Here is a 20,711-nt window from a genome sequence, read left to right as displayed (position 1 = left end):
AGATGGCACTGGTTCCTGGAGCCCTGCTCCTTCCTATGGGTTGGAAGTCGAGGTGACGATGAGGGATCTCGCGTGTACTTAGTTCATGGATGTGCACTAACACTGTTGTGTAAAGTTCCACCACTTTTCGGAGTAGCAGTCCCCGAACATTAGCAATTCAATAATAGTGTCTCCGATCCTGTAGATACGAACACGTGAGATACCAAAGTATCGTGGCACCTTAGGGACATATTGATGAATACAGAGCTGGACTGCCCATCTGGCACTTCTGGCAAATGCCAGAAGGTCCAATGGTTTAATGGTCCTTTCTGGCCACTCAGAGAAACCTGGGTTCGCCGAGCAGCGCAATCTCCCGGTGCTCTGCTCGGCTGCCTACATACAGAGAGACACGGGGCGTGCCGCGACTCATGGCATGTCCACTTAAGTCGTGACCCCAGCCTGCAGCGCAGGCGTGAAGTACACCCGGCCCGGATGTTTAAGAGCCCCAGTCCATCTCTGGATGAATATGACCTTTAGTGGGTTCAGTATATTGTGTTGACTTGTGCTATGTGAACATTCACAATGCAGACATGGTGATAATGTCAGCTGGCAACATGTTGACATGTTCATCATGTCGGCAATCTCCATGCCAGCATTCAGCAAGTCTATTCTGAGGAAATGTTGACATGGTTGTAATGTCAACAATGCTTTATAAGCCTAACCCTAGCCATAATAGTAATGTGGACATTTTCCCTTTGTTGGCAATGTCATATGTTGACATTTTGTCTATGTCGATATGTTAGATGTAGACATTTTAAACATGTCGGCAACATAACTAGCCACATTCTAGTGTTGACATTATGAGTAGTGACTGTGGACTTGCTGACTGCATACAGTAGTAACAATTGCAGCCTTGTAGGGCAATATTGACATGAATCAGTGATAATTACAAAAGGTCATTTAACATGTAGATCAGTGGTTCTCAAACTCGGTCCTCAGGACCCCACACGGTTCACATTTTCCATGTCACCCAGGAGCTGCCCTGTATCACCAACTGTCACATTTCAAAAATCTACAGGTGACCTGCAAAACATGAACCGTGTGGGGTCCTGAGGACCAAGTTTGAGAACCTGTGATGTAGATGAATAACACACCATAGAGTCTGTGTCTAATGTACATTCAGGTCCATCCCTACGGATAACATAATGAGAAATGAAAGTGAGATGAAATACAATAATAATAAATGTCTCTCTGGTCTCCTTTCCAGCTCGAGTTCCTGTTGCTGCTCTCACTTGTCGGGCGTGTGAGGGGAACAGTGTTTCCTGCGCAAGCCCCAACCTGACGACACTGCAGTGCGCTGGAGTGCAGGACCGATGCATGACCTCCACCACCTTGTTTGTTAATGGTGAGATACAATACAGAGCCTAGACCAGCATATACACATGTATGTACCATATGCACATATACTGACAACACCATCGTACCTCCTGTTCCTGTAGTCTCCAGTTCAAACGTGGTGATGAAAGGCTGTGGGACAGGTAACCTGTGTGGTCGAAGGCTGGAATATAACACCGGCAAAGGAAGGGTGTACACAGAGGTGTCGTGCTGTGGGAGCAACAACTGCAACCAGGGTGTAAAGACAGGTAACGCCAACATCTCACCTAAACTGGGGGTGTTCATACTAGTGGAGGTGTAGCACATAGCAACCAATTAGATTCCACCTATAATGTTACTGATTGTACTAGATAAATGATAGCAAGAATCAGATTGGCTGCTACAGGCAGCTACTTTATTTGTCCTCTTTGGAAGGTTTGATAAATCTCCCCCTATGTGCTTATATTAATCACACAACTGAACTAGCCATTTGTTGCTACACCTTTTCTTTTTCTTGTCCACTGTTGATGCAATGTACTTAGCGCTGTACACTGGAAGCCACCATTTCACAGGCATCTCAACCAGAATTCATCAGACTATAGCTATCAATTCACTAAGAAGAGTGATATCAGTGTCTCATTCCTCAATGTTGTAGATGTATGCTGTATGTAGATGGGCGGAGTTGCATTATTGCCACCCACTCTGTCATGCAGAAAGTGTTTGTTACACAGGAAGTGCCTGTGCAGCCATTTGTTCGGCATGACTGCTGTTATTAAAGACACACTTCTGCAGTTCTCCAGAGTCCTTTGGTTACTTGCACACAGGCCACTTACAGATGTGTCCATGTATTAATGAATTGTTTGCATTTGAACGTAGGCACTTTGCACATTAGGGCTACATCCCCTGGGTGCACACTTTAATATCTTTACTATATATTATATTTATAGAAAATGGGATAGAAAAGGTGAGTGGCTGTATCATCACTCATACTTGGTAGGTACTGATGCCAAAGATAGCCCTGTCCTCCTTCATCTTTGCCCAGTCTAACAGAGCAACAGAAGGTGTTACTGTGACGCCACAAAGCTCATCTGGTTCTATGAAATCTTTGTCTTCAACAGTAACGGTGAACGAGACGGCAAATGGCATACAGTGTTATGCGTGTAATGAGACAGGCGCTGGAGAATGTAATACCCCCACCGTGGTCTCGTGTACAGGAAACATGACCACGTGCTTGGATATAGTAGGTAATACTGCTTGCTTAAGCTATATTCTATGTCAGACATCTCTCATGGCAGCCTCTGAATATTATAATATTACTTTGTATGTCGTTTTTGGTTGATCTGTTTTATTGTTTTACAGTATAAAGGCCTTAATGGCTATTGATGGCTTCATACGTCTTAAGAACAAATGTAATATTAGGAATAACTTTACAACTAAAATAAACCGACCCAAAGTATGGCGGTTTAAATGTTCATCTTGATTGATAACAAACTATTAAATAATGGTGTCTGGTAACGGACAGTATCAAAGAACACCAATGTATTCATCATATATGATGGGGAGGCTTTAAGTTGAGGTAGGCTTAATTGGGGAGGCAAAACCAATGCCTAACTCAATGCAATGGGGGTATAAGACACAGTAGTAAGATGGGGAGGAAGCAATAGCCCACCCAAAAATGGCTGCTATCTGGGCTTCCAGCTTTCCTTCCTATCACGCCACCTCATGCCACCTGGAATAGATGATACTGTATGGCTGACCCTACCATCAGGGTGGTATCAGCAGTGGTCTTACTGGGCCCAAATAATACACTAACACAACTGGTCAGCTGCCCCCGCCACAATGAAGAGAATTCTCCAAAACAAACACCAGTAGCAGTGGAATGCTAGCATACAGCACACACACCTCCCACTGGACCACTACAGGGCAGCCCTAATGACATAAGCCCAATGTCACTAAGCCCAACCCATCTACAGCCTCTGGGTTTAACTCCCTTCAGGCTAATGGGCCACCAATGGACATCCCTACCTGCAATCTACTTGTATTGCTCTACTTACCTTAATTCTTCAATTAATAATGTTAGTGATAGAGGACATGGATGAAAACAGCCACATACTGTATATTCATTCATTTATTTAAAAAATAATAATATGTAATTAAACATTAGAAATACATTATCATTATGCTTACTATCCCAGCTTTTAGAAGATCCCAGCATTAAATATACATGCCAGACATAAAACACACACACACACACTGCCCCCTAGCTACGTGGCACCGTAACCACTTAGGGAGTAGGATAATTGCTGCCTCTGTGAGATAGTGCTATTGGGGAGAGATCTTCAAATTAATACAGGCTCTCTTAAATTCAAAGTGTTATCACATAGTGTTATATGAGCCGGTGGGCAGGAATGTTGACATTTATTCTCTGTGATAGTTTTGGTGAGATTCCCAATTCTTAATGCTGTTTTCTGAACCCCTCCAATTTACTCTCATTTCCCATACACCCAACTAACGAGATCTGTGACTCTGGGACAGATGTACTAATGGGACCTACACACCGCGCGACCCGCTGGCGAGCTGACTGACCGCAGATACGGCAGACGGGCGACCCGGTGGCGGGGGGGAGGTGACGGGGGGAGTGAAGTTTATTAACTCCCCCCGTCACCCGGCTCCATAGCAGTGCATGCAAATATGGCCGAGATCGTCCATATTGGCCTGCACGCACAAGTGACAGGGCATCAACGATGAACGTGCGCGGGGCCACGCATCATTCATCGTTGCTGCCTCCACACTGTAAGATATGAACGGTATCTCATTCATTAATGAGATTGTTCATATCTTTCAGTAATATCGCCCAGTGTGTAGGGCCCATAAGCCTTAAAAAGTTATAAAGTGGAGAGTGATAAACTACCAGCCAATCAGCGCCTGTCATTTTTCAAACACAGCCTATAACATGACAGTTAGGAGCTGACTGGCTGGTACTTTATCTTTCACCACTTTAGCTCTCTCCAGGGCTTAGTAAATCTCCCTCTCTCCCTCCTAACATTCAGAATCAGAATCAGCTAACATTTTATACTACTGCTTCATTCCTTAAACCTTTAATTTGCCTCTTCCAGTTCTACCTAGCCCACCTGAACCACCTTTACTAAGTCTTCCTACTACAGGTGGTTCAATAAATCAAAATGTTGGCCATTCCGTATGAGTTCCATGCATCATGGTCTGAATGTCCAGTATGCATAAAGTTGCAGATTTAAAAAAAAAAAAAAAACAACAAAAATATAGTGATATTTGTTTTAATAATTCCCTTTTTCTCATGCAGTAACTGTGTTTATTTGTACAGGCTTTCCTCGGGGAAACACTCTGATGCGGGGTTGCTGCTCCAAGGACGTGTGTTTGGGCCTCTCAGCATCCATTTTAATCCAGGCCAGTCAGAAGCTTTACTGCTGTACGGGCAATCTATGTAACACCGGCTCTGTTACATCATATTACAACGCCGGCTCCATCTCTGCGGACAGCAGTGTATTCTTTATCGTGGCCACTCTACTGGTGCTTATGGGAGAGCTGTTAACATTATTATGATTGGCCAGAACATGAGACAGATGAAAACATTGCCAGGGCATGACGTTTTAAGTGTATCCATCGCCTGCAAACGCAGTGGAAGCTGCCATTTTGTCAGTCGATAAGTTATGATAAAACTAAAATGAGACTTGGATGGGAAGGGGTTTCATGGGTTAAATTCCGCCCTTGGCCTTCTGTAAATAAATGTAACCGTCTATATCTATCCATACAATTCATGTTTTGCTTAATTTATTTTGTAATAAAAGACAAATATCAGAACATTTTTGCTATGATTTAGTGTTTTATGTGTTGTATTGTCGTGTTTTTGTGTTTGTTTTATAATAACTATGTATATTATCTGCTGCTAGACTCCTATACGAGCCACTATAGATTTCTCACACTTGGCAGAACTCAAATTAATTATAATTTTGGGACAGTATTTTTTTTAAGTTTTTGTGCAACCTTTTAATTTCCTATTCATATCTGGTATCTATAATAGATAAGCCCCGAGCATATTTCCTTATTATGCCCCGCCCACTATGCATAATGATGAGATTTATGTCATCATACATCGGTGGGTGGGGAGCGTTGTAGGGGTCGGCCAGGATGCTGTGAATCGCCTCATCTGACCCAGCGTAACCTGATGGTGTTGTCCACTCCTCTGAACGTCCCAGAGGGGAGCTTTACAAAGTTGGCAAGTATGGTTATGCCCAGTGGTGTCACAAGGGGGGCGTGGGGTGTGTGGCCTGACGAGAGGTGACACCAAAGTGCCGGCTCCCTGCTCAGTGATAGGAGCTGGTGCTGAATTGTAACATTACATGCAGAAACCCGGCTCCTGTCATCCTGCAGAAGCCGGCACTGCAGTCTCCAGGGTCAGCCAGCATCTCCCGTACCCCCAGAGTGCCGAAAATGGGGAATGGAACGCCTAGCCTTGCCCCCTCCCCTTTAGCAGCCACGGTAACACCGAGTGCACTATAGACTAGTGACGCCCCTGGTTATGCCCATAGTTTAATACGCTGTAATCTCCTTAACATGTTATCACAAAAAAATGTTTATAGCATGTAAAAAAATCTAAACTGATTTAAGTCACCAAAGTGGACTGGCCGGCATACATTAGGCAGGGCCAGATTAAGGGCCACATGGGCCTAGGACTGGAAATGTTAAATAGCCTATACTGAGAAGGGGGGCTGTGTGGGTGTGGCCAGTGCCATGTAGGTGTGACCAGGGCTGTGTGGGAGTGACCAGTGAGGTGTGGGTGTGGCCACTGCCTTACGGGTGTGTACTCACCCTATACTATCAGCCCCAATGTCTCAAAAATTACAAAAAAATATAAATATTTCATCATTTTGTGTGGAAACTACAAATACAATTTTAATACATATGATGATGGGCCTATTTCTGTCTGGAGGCCTGGAGCTGTAATGTAGCTCTATCCGCACCATTGGTAATTGGTGGATAGATGGACTCTGCTGACTTTAAACAGCATTATTTTGTATATGTACATTAATTTCCTATTATTTAAGCAGAATAATCTAGTGGGTTTTGTTTGGGCTGAATCATTTTCATATGTATTATATATATAAGATCTAGTGGGTTGTGAAACCATGGGGATCTAACCTGGTAGTAACAGTGTGGCCGATGACAGCAAAACATTTTTATTTTGTGCAACAATAAAGACCATTTCTAGCCCTTTAGGCAGCAGACCATATGTTGCTGTAATGTAAGCATCCAGGATATCTCTGTTTTCTGGGACCCCATGTGGCAGATTCAATTACATGCAAATCGCCACTGGTACACAAAGTGGCGTAACTTCATCCCAGGCACCCAGAGGCAACAAAGATCTTTCCCCCCCACTCCCATGCCAACCTATTATCGCTCACGTTCGTTAATGGTTACAGATCCATGTGAATTTGACAATGTCGAATGCGCATTAGCGGAATCGCTGATTCCATCTGCAATCTTTGTAATTGCAGGACAATGTAGAGGGCATTTTAGTGACCGCCAGAAAATACTGAGAGCAAGTTTGTGACCTCCAGACAATACTGAGAGCAAGTTTGTGACCTCTAGACAATACTGAGAGCAATTTAATGACCACAAAAGAGTACTGATAGCATTTTAGTGACTTAAAGAGGCCATCACTGCCCACCATATAATGCAGAGCATTGTAGCGCCCACCATATAATGCAAAGTGTTGCAGTGTCCGTCATATAATGCAGTGTTGCAGTTACACAGACACACATATAGTTACACAGACACATACTGTATTAACACAGGCATATTATATACATAGACACATATACACAGAGTTCCATAGATACACATATACAGTTACACACACATACAGTATAAAGTTACTCAGAAACATATATACACAGATACATATATACAGACACAGAGTTACACAGACACATATATACACAGAAACCTATAAACAAACATACACATACTGTAGATAGTTACATAGACACACATATACATAGAAGCATATATACAGATATATAGTTACATAGACACAACATAGTTTAATGTTCCTCATAACTTAAATATCCTGACAATTGTTACTGAAGTAGGACTGTGGCAGCTCCATCACTCCTATATCCGTCAGGGAAGGGTAGCCGCGCCCCCTGCTGTGACACTGCCACCTTCTGCTGTTCCGTCTTATCATCCAGGATGGCCCCTTGAAGGTGGGGGGGCTGGGACACATGCCCCTAGTGACCCCCGTTCTGTGAGCCACCATGCTCACTGTGTCTGCAAGCAGCTGCCCCCTCCTCGTGTGGGAGGCGGAGCTTCTGCCTGCCCTAGTACCTGGCAGGGAGGATAGGTGAGATAGCAGGAAGAGGAGGAGGTACACTAGCTGGCCAGACTGTAGTCCGATACGCCGAAATTCACCACTGGGAAGGGGAGCACAGCAGGGGAGATATGTGTGTTCAGAGAGAAAGCGCTGGTTGCAGCTAATAAGAGCAGCAGCCGTTGCAGGCATTAGATGACTGATGCTTAGTGAACAGCCCAGCGCCGTCGCTGTTGGTGACCTGGGCTGGGAGATGACTGAGACAATACAGGTGCCCCTTTCATGGCTGGAGCCCGGCGGCTACTGACTCCATTGTTTCTGGCAATTCCGCCCCTGGGTTCACGACATATGTTTCCTTTCTGCTTGCAGTCCATGGAGCTGTGAGCAGAAGTGAGCAATGCATACAATTGCTTATCGGAATTGCTATGGTATGTGCAACACAAATGTTGTATAGGTCCGCACAGGGCTGTAACTAGGTGTGTGCAGAGTGTGCCACCGCACATAGCGCTGCAAGGAAGGGGGCACTATTGGCAGCACTTATCAATTATGAATTATCTAATTACTTTCACTTGTAGCTTCGCCCTTTTTTAAAGCCCAGCATCTCCTGACCTCACCAGTCTCCTACCCCCACCACTTCCGTCACTAATACCTATACAACATCCATGAAATTAACTTGAGACCTCTTTGTTATTCAGTAACACTGTCTTTTATTACATTTCAAAATGCTGACATACCTGGCTTTCAAACCCATTGCCTGGATACCCAATTTACTCTGTCACTGAGCTATCTGCCCTTACATAGAAAGCTAGAGAATTCTAAGCTAGAGAATTCTAACTATTTGAAGCTTACCTTGTAAACAATGATCATCATTGCAGCTGAGCAGATCTATGTAGTGTGTGGCTGCAAGGGGTTGGATGTGTGGCTGCACACTACATACTGTAGATCTGCTCAACTACAATGCTGATTTTTTTTTTTTTTTACAAAGACAAGTAGCTTCATATAGTTCTCATAGTTTTTTTTATACAGGATCAAATATCTCTATAAGTAGGGTGCTTGGCTGGAATGCAACAGGTTACAGGTTTGAATTCTGGGTATGGCAGTATATTGAAATGTGTTATTTAATAATGGGTATTGTAACTGAATAACAGAGAGCTCTCAAGTTAAGTGTAGGAAAGTGGTAAAAATTAGTGATGTGCACCGGAAATTTTTCGGGTTTTGTGTTTTGGTTTTGGATTCGGTTCCACGGCCGTGTTTTGGATTCGGACGCGTTTTGGCAAAACCTCACTGAAAATTTTTTGTCGGATTCGGGTGTGTTTTGGACTCGGGTGTTTTTTTTACAAAAAAAACTCAAAAACAGCTTAAATCATAAAATTTGGGGGTCATTTTGATCCCATAGTATTATTATCCTCAACCATCATTTCCACTCATTTCCAGTCTATTCTGAACACCTCACAATATTATTTTTAGTCCTAAAATTTGCACCGAGGTCGCTGGATGACTAAGCTAAGCTACCCAAGTGGCCGACACAAACACCTGCTCCATCTAGGAGTGGCACTGCAGTGTCAGACAGGATGGCACTTCAAAAAATAGTCCCCAAACATCACATGATGCAAAGAAAAATGAAAGAAAAAAGAGGTGCAAGATGGAATTGTCCTTGGGCCCTCCCATCCACCCTTATGTTGTATAAACAGGACATGCACACTTTAACAAACCCATCATTTCAGCGACAGGGTCTGACATACGACTGTGACTGAAATGACTGGTTGGTTTGGGCCCCCACCAAAAAAGAAGCAATCAATCTCTCCTTGCACAAACTGGCTCTACAGAGGCAAGATGTCCACCTCCTCCTCATCGTCCGATTCCTCACCCCTTTCACTGTGTACATCCCCCTCCTCACAGATTATTAATTCGTCCCCACTGGAATCCACCATCTCAGGTCCCTGTGTACTTTCTGGAGGCAATTGCTGGTGAATGTCTCCACGGAGGAATTGATTATAATTCATTTTGATGAACATCATCTTCTCCACATTTTCTGGAAGTAACCTCGTACGCCGACTGCTGACAAGGTGAGCGGCTGCACTAAACACTCTTTCGGAGTACACACTGGAGGAGGGGGGGGGGGCAACTTAGGTAAAATAAAGCCAGTATCTGCAAGGGCCTCCAAATTGCCTCTTTTTCCTGCCATTATACGTACGGACTGTCTGACATGCCTTCTTGGATGCGGTCACTCATATAATCCTCCACCATTCTTTCAATGGTGACAGAATCATATGCAGTGACAGTAGACGACATGTCCGTAATCGTTGGCAGGTCCTTCAGTCTGGACCAGATGTCAGCACTCGCTCCAGACTGCCCGGCATCACCGCCAGCAGGTGGGCTCGGAATTCTTAGCCTTTTCCTCGCTGCCCCAGTTGCGGGAGAATGTGAAGGAGGAGCTGTTGATGGGTCACGTTCCGCTTGACTTGACAATTTTGTTACCAGCAGGTCTTTGAACCTCTGCAGACTTGTGTCTGCCGGAAAGAGAGATACAACGTAGGTTTTAAATCTAGGATCGAGCACGGTGGGCAAAATGTAGTGCTCTGATTTCAACAGATTGACCACCCGTGAATCCTGGTTAAGCGAATTAAGGGCTCCATCCACAAGTCCCACATGCCTAGCGGAATCGCTCTGTTTTAGCTCCTCCTTCAATCTCTCCAGCTTCTTCTGCAAAAGCCTGATGAGGGGAATTACCTGACTCAGGCTGGCAATGTCTGAAGTGACTTCACGTGTGGCAAGTTCAAAGGGTTGCAGAACCTTGCACAACGTTGAAATCATTCTCCACTGCGCTTGAGTCAGGTGCATTCCCCCTCCTTTGCCTATATCGTAGGTAGCTGTATAGGCTTGAATGGACTTTTGCTGCTCCTCCATCCTCTGAAGCATATAGAGGGTTGAATTCTACCTTGTTACCACCTCTTGTTTCAGATGATGGCAGGGCAGGTTCAGGAGTGTTTGCTGGTGCTCCAATATTCGGCACGCGGTGGCTGAATGCTGAAAGTGGCCCACAATTCTTCGGGCCACCGACAGCATCTCTTGCACGCCCCTGTCGTTTCTTAAATAATTCTGCACCACCAAATTCAATGTATGTGCAAAACATGGGACATGCTGGAATTTGCCCACATGTAATGCACGCACAATATTGATGGCGTTGTCCGATGTCACAAATCCCCAGGAGAGTCCAATTGGGGTAAGCCATTCTGCGATGATCTTCCTCAGTTTCCGTAAGAGGTTGTCAGCTGTGTGCCTCTTATGGAAAGCGGTGATACAAAGCATAGCCTGCCTAGGAACGAGTTGGTGTTTGCGATATGCTGCTACTGGTGCCGCCGCTGCTGTTCTTGTTGCGGGAGGCAATACATCTACCCAGTGGGCTGTCACAGTCATATAGTCCTTAGTCTGCCCTGCTCCACTTGTCCACATGTCCGTGGTTAAGTGGACATTGGGTACAACTGCATTTTTTAGGACACTGGTGACTGTTTATCTGACGTCTGTGTACATTCTTGGTATCGCCTGCCTAGAGAAATGGAACCTAGATGGTATTTGGTACCGGGGACACAGTACCTCAAGCAATTCTCTAGTTTCCTGTGAATTAACGGTGGATACCGGAAACACGTTTTAACACCACCCAGGCTGCCAAGGCCTGAGTTATCCGCTTTGCAGCAGGATGACTGCTGTGATATTTAATCTTCCTCGCAAAGGACTGTTGGACAGTCAATTGCTTACTGAGTAGTACAAGTGGTCTTCCGACTAACCCTCTGGGATGACGATCGACTCCCAGCAGCAACAACAGCAGCGCCAGCAGCAGTAGGCGTTACACTCAAATTTGTTGCTGTGATCAGGTCTGAATTAGGCCCTAGGCATACCTCCTAACTTTCTTTAATGTGCAAGAGGGACACACGCGTGACCTCTGGAAATGGGCGTGGCTTCATGGTGATGCCACTATTTAGGCCACGCCTCCCTTCTCCATCACTAAATGGGGCATGCCCAGTGCTCTGTGAGCTGCTGGCATGCCCACCTTCTCCCTCTGTCACTCATGAATAGACACTGTGCGCATGCGCACAGCGTCTATTCTCAGTTGCTCTGCTAAGCAGGGCAGCAAGAGACAGAGCCTCCCAACTGCCCCCCCCACCACCACCACCACCGCGGGACCAAAAAACGGGACTGTCCCGTGAAAATCGGGACAGTTGGGAGGTATGCCCTAGGTTTGGTGCCTTGTGTATATAGAGTACAATCAATCCCCATACAAGAAGGCTCACCACTATCCCTTTAAGCAATCCCTAGGTGTTGCGATCTTATTTTCACATCGGTTCCCGATTACGGATATTTCTCATGTCGTTCTGGAAGATGGTCGATGTCAGGTTCTCAAATGTACTATTTATAACCAGGTTTATACGCTTGTTAAGGTATATGCGCCTAATCAAATCCAAAGACAGTTTTTTACCAAGATATTGCGACTATTAGAACCTATTAAAGAGGGCTGTTTGATCCTGGGCGGTGACTTTAACTGGTCGATAGACCCCGGGATTGTTTCCCTTTCTCGACTAGACGACAGACCTGTGACCACCGCCGGGTTAGCCGACTTCTTCGTGAGTTTCAGTAGATGAAGTTGTGGAGAACTCAACATCCGACAGAAAAGGATTACACCTTCTTTTCCTCCCCTCACACTATGTACTCCCGTCCGGACTATTTTCTAGTTGAGCATAGATTTCTTCACCTCTTTCCTTCAAGCGTGATTGGTCATATCACATGGTCAGACCATGCTTCAGTATATGTGTCTGTTTATATAGGTGCGGCCCCTAAAAACCCATGGTCATGGCGGTTTAATGACTCATTGATCCAGGATCCTCGCTTAAAGGACGTTCTTGCTTCCGCCACCTCTGATTATATTGTAACTAATGACACTCCAGATGTTAGTGCAGGCACGATCTGGGAAGCACATAAATGTGTGATCGAGGTAGATGTATACAGCTTGGCTCTCAACTTAAAAAGGAGCGAATGGCGCAGAGACTGTGGCTCATCGAATGAATAGCGACCTTGGAGGCCTCACATCAATCTTCCCTTGATGCTGGGGTCTATCTAAAATTAACTGAAGCCCGCCAGGCCCTTAATAAATTCTTATGGGATAAAACTAAGTTGGGAATGGCTAAATGTCATCATAAATTTTACCTTTGGGGTAACCAACCCGGCGCTATGGGCTTTGAGGGCCCAGAGATTACAGTCCTATGTTCATTCTATCCATGAGGCGGGGGGACGTATTGCATATACACTACCTTGGATTGTTCATTATTTTCAAAGATATTATGATTCCCTTTATAATCTAAGACATAGGTTCTCAAACTCGGTCCTCGGGGGCCCACACAGTGCATGTTTTGCAGGTAACCCAGCAGGTGCACAGGTGTATTAATTACTCACTGACACATTTTAAAAGGTCCACAGGTGGAGCCAATTATTTCACTTGCGATTCTTTGAGGAGACTTGCAAAACATGCACTGTGTGGGCCCCCGAGGACCGAGTTTGAGAACCTCTGATCTAAGAAATGATCAATCTCCCCAAACTACCAGTGATTCAAAGGTACTGATACAGAGATATCTATTATCTTGTAGAGGTTAATTTTGCAAGATTTACTGACGCTGATCTACAGTAGATGCTCTGGATCAGCCCTTTACCATTGAAGAACTAGAAATAGCACTGGCAGCAACGCCAACGGGTAAAAGCCTGGGCCCGGATGGTTTCTCCGTTGGCTACTATAAAGCCTTTAAACAATCTTTACTTCCTCTTTTTTTGAAAGCGTGTAATTCTATTTATGCCGAGACAGGATTCTCTCTGCAGGCCCTTAAAGCGCATATAACCGTGATTCCGAAGGAGGGTAAGGACCTCACCCAGTGCTCGAGTTACAGGCCTAGTTCCCTTCTGAACTGCGATATCAAACTTTTTGCTAAACTGCTTGCCGGTCGCTTGGGCCACCTTCTCCCGTCGGTGGTACATGGGAACCAGGTGGGATTTGTATTGGGTAGAGAGGTTAAGATAATGCATCCAAAGTTATTGATCTTATTCATCTTGCTCGTACCAGATCCTCCCATATGGTCCTTATGTCCACCGACACAGAGAAGGCTTTTGATAGGATCGATTGGCAGTTCATGGAGGGCCTTCTCGGGCACATGGGTCTGGGTCCAACCTTCCTTAGTCATATTTTAACTCTCTATAGATCTCCATCAGCTAGGGTCCGAGTGAACGGTGCCCTCTCAGATCCCTTTCTGAAACGAAATGGCACGAGACAGGGATGTCCCTAGTCCCCGCTTATATTTTTCCTCTGTATGGAGGCACTGGCGAGAGCTATTCAGGCCAATCCGAATATTCATGGGGTGCGGGTTGGAAACCGGGAACATAAATTGGCATTATATGCAGATGACCTTTTGGCCACCCTAACGGACCCAGTAACTTCCCTCCCGGCTCTCATGCTAGAATTCCATAGGTTTAATTTGCTATCCAATTTTAAGATTAACTTCACCAAATCGGTTGCCTTGAACATTTCCACCCCTACTCATGTAATTGAAGAAATCCGGGACTCGTTCCCGTTTCAGTGGCATCCTACCCAGCTAACGTATTTGGGAGTTATTTTGACTAAATAAATCACTGATTTATATCATTTAAATTTTCTCCCTTTGCTACATGGGATTACCACAGACTTTAATAAATGGTCTACACTTCAACTTACCACGTTGCAGTCCTCTGTTGGTCGTTTTATTTGGGGAAGACAGGGACACTGACTTTCTCAATCCACATTGACCCATACTTGCACTGACGGTGGACTGCAACTGCCTCATTTTATCAGTTATTACCCGGCAGTACATTTGTCCAGAATTATTGAAATGTCTAGATTCCCCTCCCCTAAGCAATGGCCACTAATTGCAGAAGCAGCTGCAGGTACCCCCTCACACATTCTCCCCTGGCTTCAAAAAATTCCACGTGTGAAACATCCTACTCTTGACCCGACACTTAAGTTATGCAAGAAATATAGACATATGGTCCTCTAAAGCCCGAGCCCTTCACTGCGCACACCTTTACTATTTAACCCGGACTTACCGTCTAGCCCCCTTTCCTTGTCTCCTTTATCAGCTTGGGCTAAAGCCGGGATTTCTCGTCTGAGCCATCTGATTGGTTCAGTTGGACTCCACTCCTTCGCAGACTTGCAACATACCTATGGTTTACCGCTCAACTCTTCCTGGGCCTATCTACAAATTCTGCATTACTTAGCTGCATTGCCGGTTCGTGCGGTGGGGTTACGGCTTGGCATGAGGATATGGGTAAACACAGAGGCGTCACCGGGTGTGGTGACACCAGGTGCGCACCCCTGATCTCCTGCAACGATCGCGGCAAAAGGGGCGTGGTCTTACACTTAGGGGCGTGGCTTCACGGGGATCCCGGAATCGTCACTCCGGGGGCGTGCCCAACAACTCCGGAGATGCTGGGCTTCCCCCAGAGACAGTCTCCATGCGCTGTCAGGTCCTCTTCTATGACAGGAGCCAGGTGCTGTAGGAGACTTTCTCACTGCAGCACCTGGCTCCTGTCACTGCGGAGGAGCTGACATTTGGTGTCACCCCCCTCCAGGTGTCACACCCGCCCGCACCCGCCTTGTAACACCGCTGGGTAAACAGTTGACCTCGGAACAATGGTCCCGTGTCTTTCAGTTTACTTCTGCTAGCTCACCTTCACTCCAAGTACTAGAAACACAGTATATGATTGTTTCGAGATGGTATCGATGTCCGGACCGGGTTCACCAAATGTTTCCGAGTGTATCGGAGCTTTGTTGGAGGTGTGGCCAATCTCAGGGCACTCCTTGCCATATTTGGTGGCTGTGCCCGGGGTTTACTGCCTTCTGGCAGCAAGTCCAATCTATTACTAGGCAAATTACAGGATTCCCAGTGCCAGAGACTCTTGAGTTCTAGTTACTTAATTTAATAGAGTTCCCCCTATACCAATTTAAACACTCTCTATTGCAGCACTTTATGAACGCTGTTAGGGCCACCATTCTGTGCTTTTGGAGGCAGGGGTGTAGCGAGGGTGGGCTCCGGTGGAGCACGAGCTCCAGGTGCCGGAAAAGTTAGAGGGCGTGAAGCTTGCCCTGCCACTTCAACCGCTATACCATGTGCCGCTGTACAGGCAACCACAGAGCAGGAGGAGGAGAAGCAAAGGGGCGCACACTGACTTGGACTCAGAAACTAGGTAGGGAACCGGGCAGGCCAGAGGCGACACTGACAGCCAGCACATGCTGAAGCTTAGCCCGCCCTCTTAATATGTCCCACTGTCTGCTTGTAGCTGTGCTGCAGGGTTACTTCTGTCCTACTACACCACTCTCTGCCCCGCTGCTGCAGCACCTCTTTCTGCCCTGGCTGCTGCAGCACCTCTCTCTGTCCCAGCAGCTGCAGCACCACTATTTGCCCCAGCTGCTGCAGCACCTCTTTATGCCTCAGCTGCTGCAGCACCTCTTTCTGCCCCGGCTGCTGCAGCACCTCTTTCTGCCCCGGCTACTGCAGCACCCCTCTCTACACCTGCTGTTGCAGCACCTCTCTCTGCACTGGTTGTTACAGCAGCTCTCTCTACATAGATGCTACAGCACCTTTCTCTGTCCCAGCTGCTGTTGCAGCAACTCTCTCTGCATTAGAAGCTGCAGAGTAACATTAATAAGTGGCTCTACTGTGGCATAACTTGTATTTATAAGCGTCTCTACTGTGGTATAATGTGTATAAACGGCTCTACTGTGGTGTAACATATATTAGCGGCTCTACTGTGTTGTATAACATGTATAAGGGGCTCTACTGTGTTGTGTAACGTGTATAAATAGGATTTTGGTACCTACCGGTAAATCCTTTTCTCATAGTCCGTAGAGGATGCTGGGGTCCACATTAGTACCATGGGGTATAGACGGGTCCACCAGGAGCCATTGGCACTTTAAGAGTTTAAGAGTGTGGGCTGGCTCCTCCCTCTATGCCGCTCCTACTAGACTCAGTCTAGAAACTGTGCCCGAGGAGACGACATACTTCGAGAGAAGGACTTAACACAGATAGTGATGAGATTCATACCAGCTCACACATACAAGGCACGTCAAGACAACTAGCTTGAACTAATCAGTAACGGCTGAAACATTACTTACCAAGTAACAATTCACTACTCAACTAAACGAAGTGGTACTGAACCAAATAACAATAGCAGGAAACGAAGCGCTGGGCGGGTGTCCAGCATCCTCTACGGACTACGAGAAAAGGATTTACCGGTAGGTACCAAAATCCTATTTTCTCTAACGTCCTAGAGGATGCTGGGGTCCACGTTAGTACTATGGGGATGTACCAAAGCTCCCAGAACGGGAGGGAGAGCGTGGAGGTTCCTGCAGAACGGATTTACTGAACTTCAGATTATCAGAGGCCAAAGTATCAAACCTGTAGAACTTTGCAAATGTGTTCGACCCTGACCAAGATGCAGCTCGGCAAAGTTGAACTGCTGAGACACAACCCGGGCAGCCGCCCAGGATGACCCCACCTTACGAGTAGAGTTGGCCTAAACAGATTTTGGACACGGCAGTCCTGCCGTAGAATAGGCATGCTGGATAGTGAACCTAATCCAGCGAGAAATAGACTGCTTAGTAGCAGGACACCCAATTTTCTTGGGATCGTATAGGACAAACAGAGAGTCCGACTTCATGTGACGAGAAGTTCTCTTCACATAAATCTTCAGAGCCCTCACGACATCCAAGGACTTTGAAGTAATCGAGGAGTCAGTAGCCACTGGCACCACAATAGGTTGGTTGATATGAAATGCCGACATAACCTTTGAAAGGAACTGCTGACGAGTCCGGAGCTCAGCTCTATCCTCATGGAAGATCAAGTAAGGGCTTTTGCATGACAAAGCCCGCAGCTCAGAAACACGCCTAGCAGAAGCTAAGGCCAACAAAGTGACCGCCTTCCATGTAAGAAATTTCAGCTCCACCTCCTGTAGAGGCTCAAACCAATCCGACTGGAGAAACTGCAACACCACGTTAAGGTCCCAAGGCGCCGTAGGCGGCCCAAAGGGAGGTTGGATATGCAGAACTCCCTTCAAAAAGGTCTGAACCTCAGGGAGGGCAGCCAATTGCTTCTGAAAGAAAATGGACAGAGCTGAAATCTGGACCTTCACAGATCCCAATCTCAGTCCCATATCCACTCCTGCCTGCAGGAAGAGGAGGAAACGTCCTAGTTGAAATTCCACTGCAGGAAACTTTTTGGACTCACACCAAGAGACATATTTCTTCCAAATACGATGGTAATGTTTAGATGTTACACCTATCCCAGCCTGTACGAGGGTAGGAATCACTGCTTTCGGAATACCCTTCTGAGCAAGAATCAGGTGCTCAACTTCCATGCCGTCAAACGTAGCCGCGGTAAGTCTTGATAGGCGAATGGACCCTGCTGCAGCAGGTCCTCCCGAAGAGGAAGAGGCCTCGGCTCTTCTTGCAGTAGATCCAGAAGGTCCGCATACCAAGCCCTTCTTGGCCAGTCTGGGGCAATGAGGATTGCATGAACCCTTGTTCTCCTTATGAGCTTTAGGATTCTTGGTATGAGTGGGAGTGGTGGAAACACGTACACTGACTGGAACACCCACGGAGACACCAGGGCGTCCACCGCCACTGCCTGAGGGTCCCTTGACCTGGAACAATAACGAGGAAGCTTCTTGTTGAGACGAGAGGCCATCATGTCTATTTGGGGTAGACCCCAAATATCTGTTACCTCCTTGAACACCTTCGGATGGAGACCCCACTCTTCCGGATGGATATCATGTCTGCTGAGGAAGTCTGCTTCCCAGTTGTCTACTCCCGGAATGAAGATGGCCAACAGCACCCACGCGTGCTTTTCCGTCCAGAGTAGTATTCTTGTGACCTCTGACATTGCCGCTCTGCTCTTCATTCCGCCCTGTCGGTTTATGTAAGCCACTGTTGTTACGTTGTCCGACTGTACTTGAATGGCCCTGTTTCTTAGAAGAGGGGCCGCCGGAAGAAGACCATTGTAGACGGCTCTCAGTTCCAGAATGTTGATGGGCAGGCTGGCTTCCAGGCTTGACCATCTTCCCTGGAATGTCACCCCTTGAGTGACTGCTCCCCAGCCCCGGAGGCTCGCATACGTCGTTAGCAGGACCCAGTCCTTAATCCCGAACCTGCGGCCCTCCGGCAGGTGAGGCAATTAGAGACACCAGAGGAGTGAAATCCTCGCCCTTGGCGGCAGACGAATTCTCTGATGCATGTGGAGGTGAGATCCCGACCACTTGTACAGGAGGTCCAGTTGAAAGGTCCGAGCATGAAACCTCCCATACTGGAGAGCCTCGTAGGAGGCCACCATCTTTCCCAAAAGGCGAATGCATTGATGAACTGACACCCGGGGTGGCTTCAAGACATCCCGGACCATGGATTGGATCACCAAAGCCTTGTCCCGTGGAAGGAACACCCGCTGTACTTCCGTATCCAGGATCATTCCCAGAAACGACAATCTCCGGGTCAGTTTCAAATGTGACTTTGGAAAATTCAGAATCCACCCGTGACTCTGAAGCAGCCATGTTGTGAGAACAATGGATTGCAGCAACCTTTCCCTGGATGATGCCTTTATCAGGAGATTAAAATGGCCTAGAACAATAACAGCCCCTTTAACATATTTCTGGAGAACCGTACAAAATTTCCTGCAAAAGGGGAGCTGTCTGGAATTAAGGCCATAATAGAAGGCTATAGTGACGTCAGTGTCCTCAAGTCACCCAGCTAATATCAGAAATCTCCCCTCAGGGTCAGCGTATTGAGAGGAAACTACAAATGGGCATTGTTGTGAGACTAGAATAGCAACTCCTGCTTTCTTGGTGGGACCATTGGCCATATAACAGGTTAGGAATCTATTGTCAAAGAAGCGGGTGGGTCTACTTTGCGGAAATGCGTCTTCTGAACCGCTACAATCTGCGCTCTCATCTTATGGAAGGAAGACAAAGCTACTTTCCTCTTCTGAGGCGAGTGCAGACCTTTGGCATTGATCGAGATACAGTTAACCATAGTGTAGGAGTAAAGAAGCTGCTAAAGCAAAGCTATTTTTGTGTGTGCACTTCACCGACCGACACGTAATCCACATGGGGGAAGGGGAGGACAAGACATCAGACACATCAGGGGAGACATATATATAAACAAAACAAATATAGAAAGTAAAAGAACAGACTCCAACGGGAGTCATAGCGAGGCGTCTAGTAGTAAAACGCCTCACCCAGAAAGTATTAGGGGGGGTAGTGACCCACCTCCCCCACACTCATCCAATGAACTTCAATAACACACATTAGCCCATAACTGAGAACAGTAGAAACTTTGACGTACGCTCCACAGCCCTATCAGTAGGGAAAGAAGAAAAGAAGTTCGCTAAAGAAGAAAAGAAAAAAAACAACCAACCAACAGTGATCAATGCAGAAAACATTACAAGAGTAACTCCCTGGAAGCATTAAAAAAAAAAGAAAATTTGACAGACATTACTGAATAGGAACTAAAATAATCACATCATTCTGAAGAGATAGCATATATAGAAAAGAAAATAATAATTTTTACTAATCCACGGGAGTATTCAGGTATGCTTCCCAACCATCGCCCAGTCCTGCTGAAGGCGGCGGTCAGGTGGAGAAGTCCCCAAATTACTGGAGAGGCCCCATCTGGTAAGAAGCTTCATGCCATCATCCACCGTAGCAACGACCACATTGGAGCTTTCCCGGGAGATTAGGAGCTTAGTCGGGAAGCCCCACCTATAAGGAATGCCTTCTTTCCTAAGAACAGATGTAACGTGCTGAAATGAGCGTCTTTTTTGAAGTGTGGCATGGGAGAAGTCCCCAAAAAGTTGGTAGTGTCCCAATATTTCTTCCGAATGCGACGATGGTCTGGCAGCCTTAAGCAGAGCTTCCTTAATATGGAAAAAATGTATCCTTATTAAGACATCACGAG

At 46.3% G+C, this 20,711-nt stretch overlaps 1 protein-coding gene across 1 annotated transcript in view; it reads left to right on the top strand.

Annotated features, from left to right (window-relative positions):
* LOC134965193 (urokinase plasminogen activator surface receptor-like) overlaps positions 1-5,132 on the top strand; it is a 28,083-nt gene extending 22,951 nt beyond the window's left edge. The window contains exons 4-7 of the mRNA XM_063941705.1: positions 1,247-1,384; positions 1,479-1,622; positions 2,472-2,597; positions 4,694-5,132. Of these exons, the coding sequence (XP_063797775.1) occupies positions 1,247-1,384; positions 1,479-1,622; positions 2,472-2,597; positions 4,694-4,932 (647 nt within the window). The 3' untranslated portion in view covers positions 4,933-5,132. The remainder of the gene's footprint in view (positions 1-1,246; positions 1,385-1,478; positions 1,623-2,471; positions 2,598-4,693) is intronic.
* The last annotated feature ends 15,579 nt before the right edge of the window (positions 5,133-20,711 follow it).

Source organism: Pseudophryne corroboree, chromosome 10 (assembly GCF_028390025.1).
Source record: "Pseudophryne corroboree isolate aPseCor3 chromosome 10, aPseCor3.hap2, whole genome shotgun sequence".
Taxonomy (NCBI): domain Eukaryota; kingdom Metazoa; phylum Chordata; class Amphibia; order Anura; family Myobatrachidae; genus Pseudophryne; species Pseudophryne corroboree.
The sequence above is the reverse complement of the archived record's forward strand: the minus strand, read 5'-3'. Positions and strand labels throughout refer to the sequence as shown.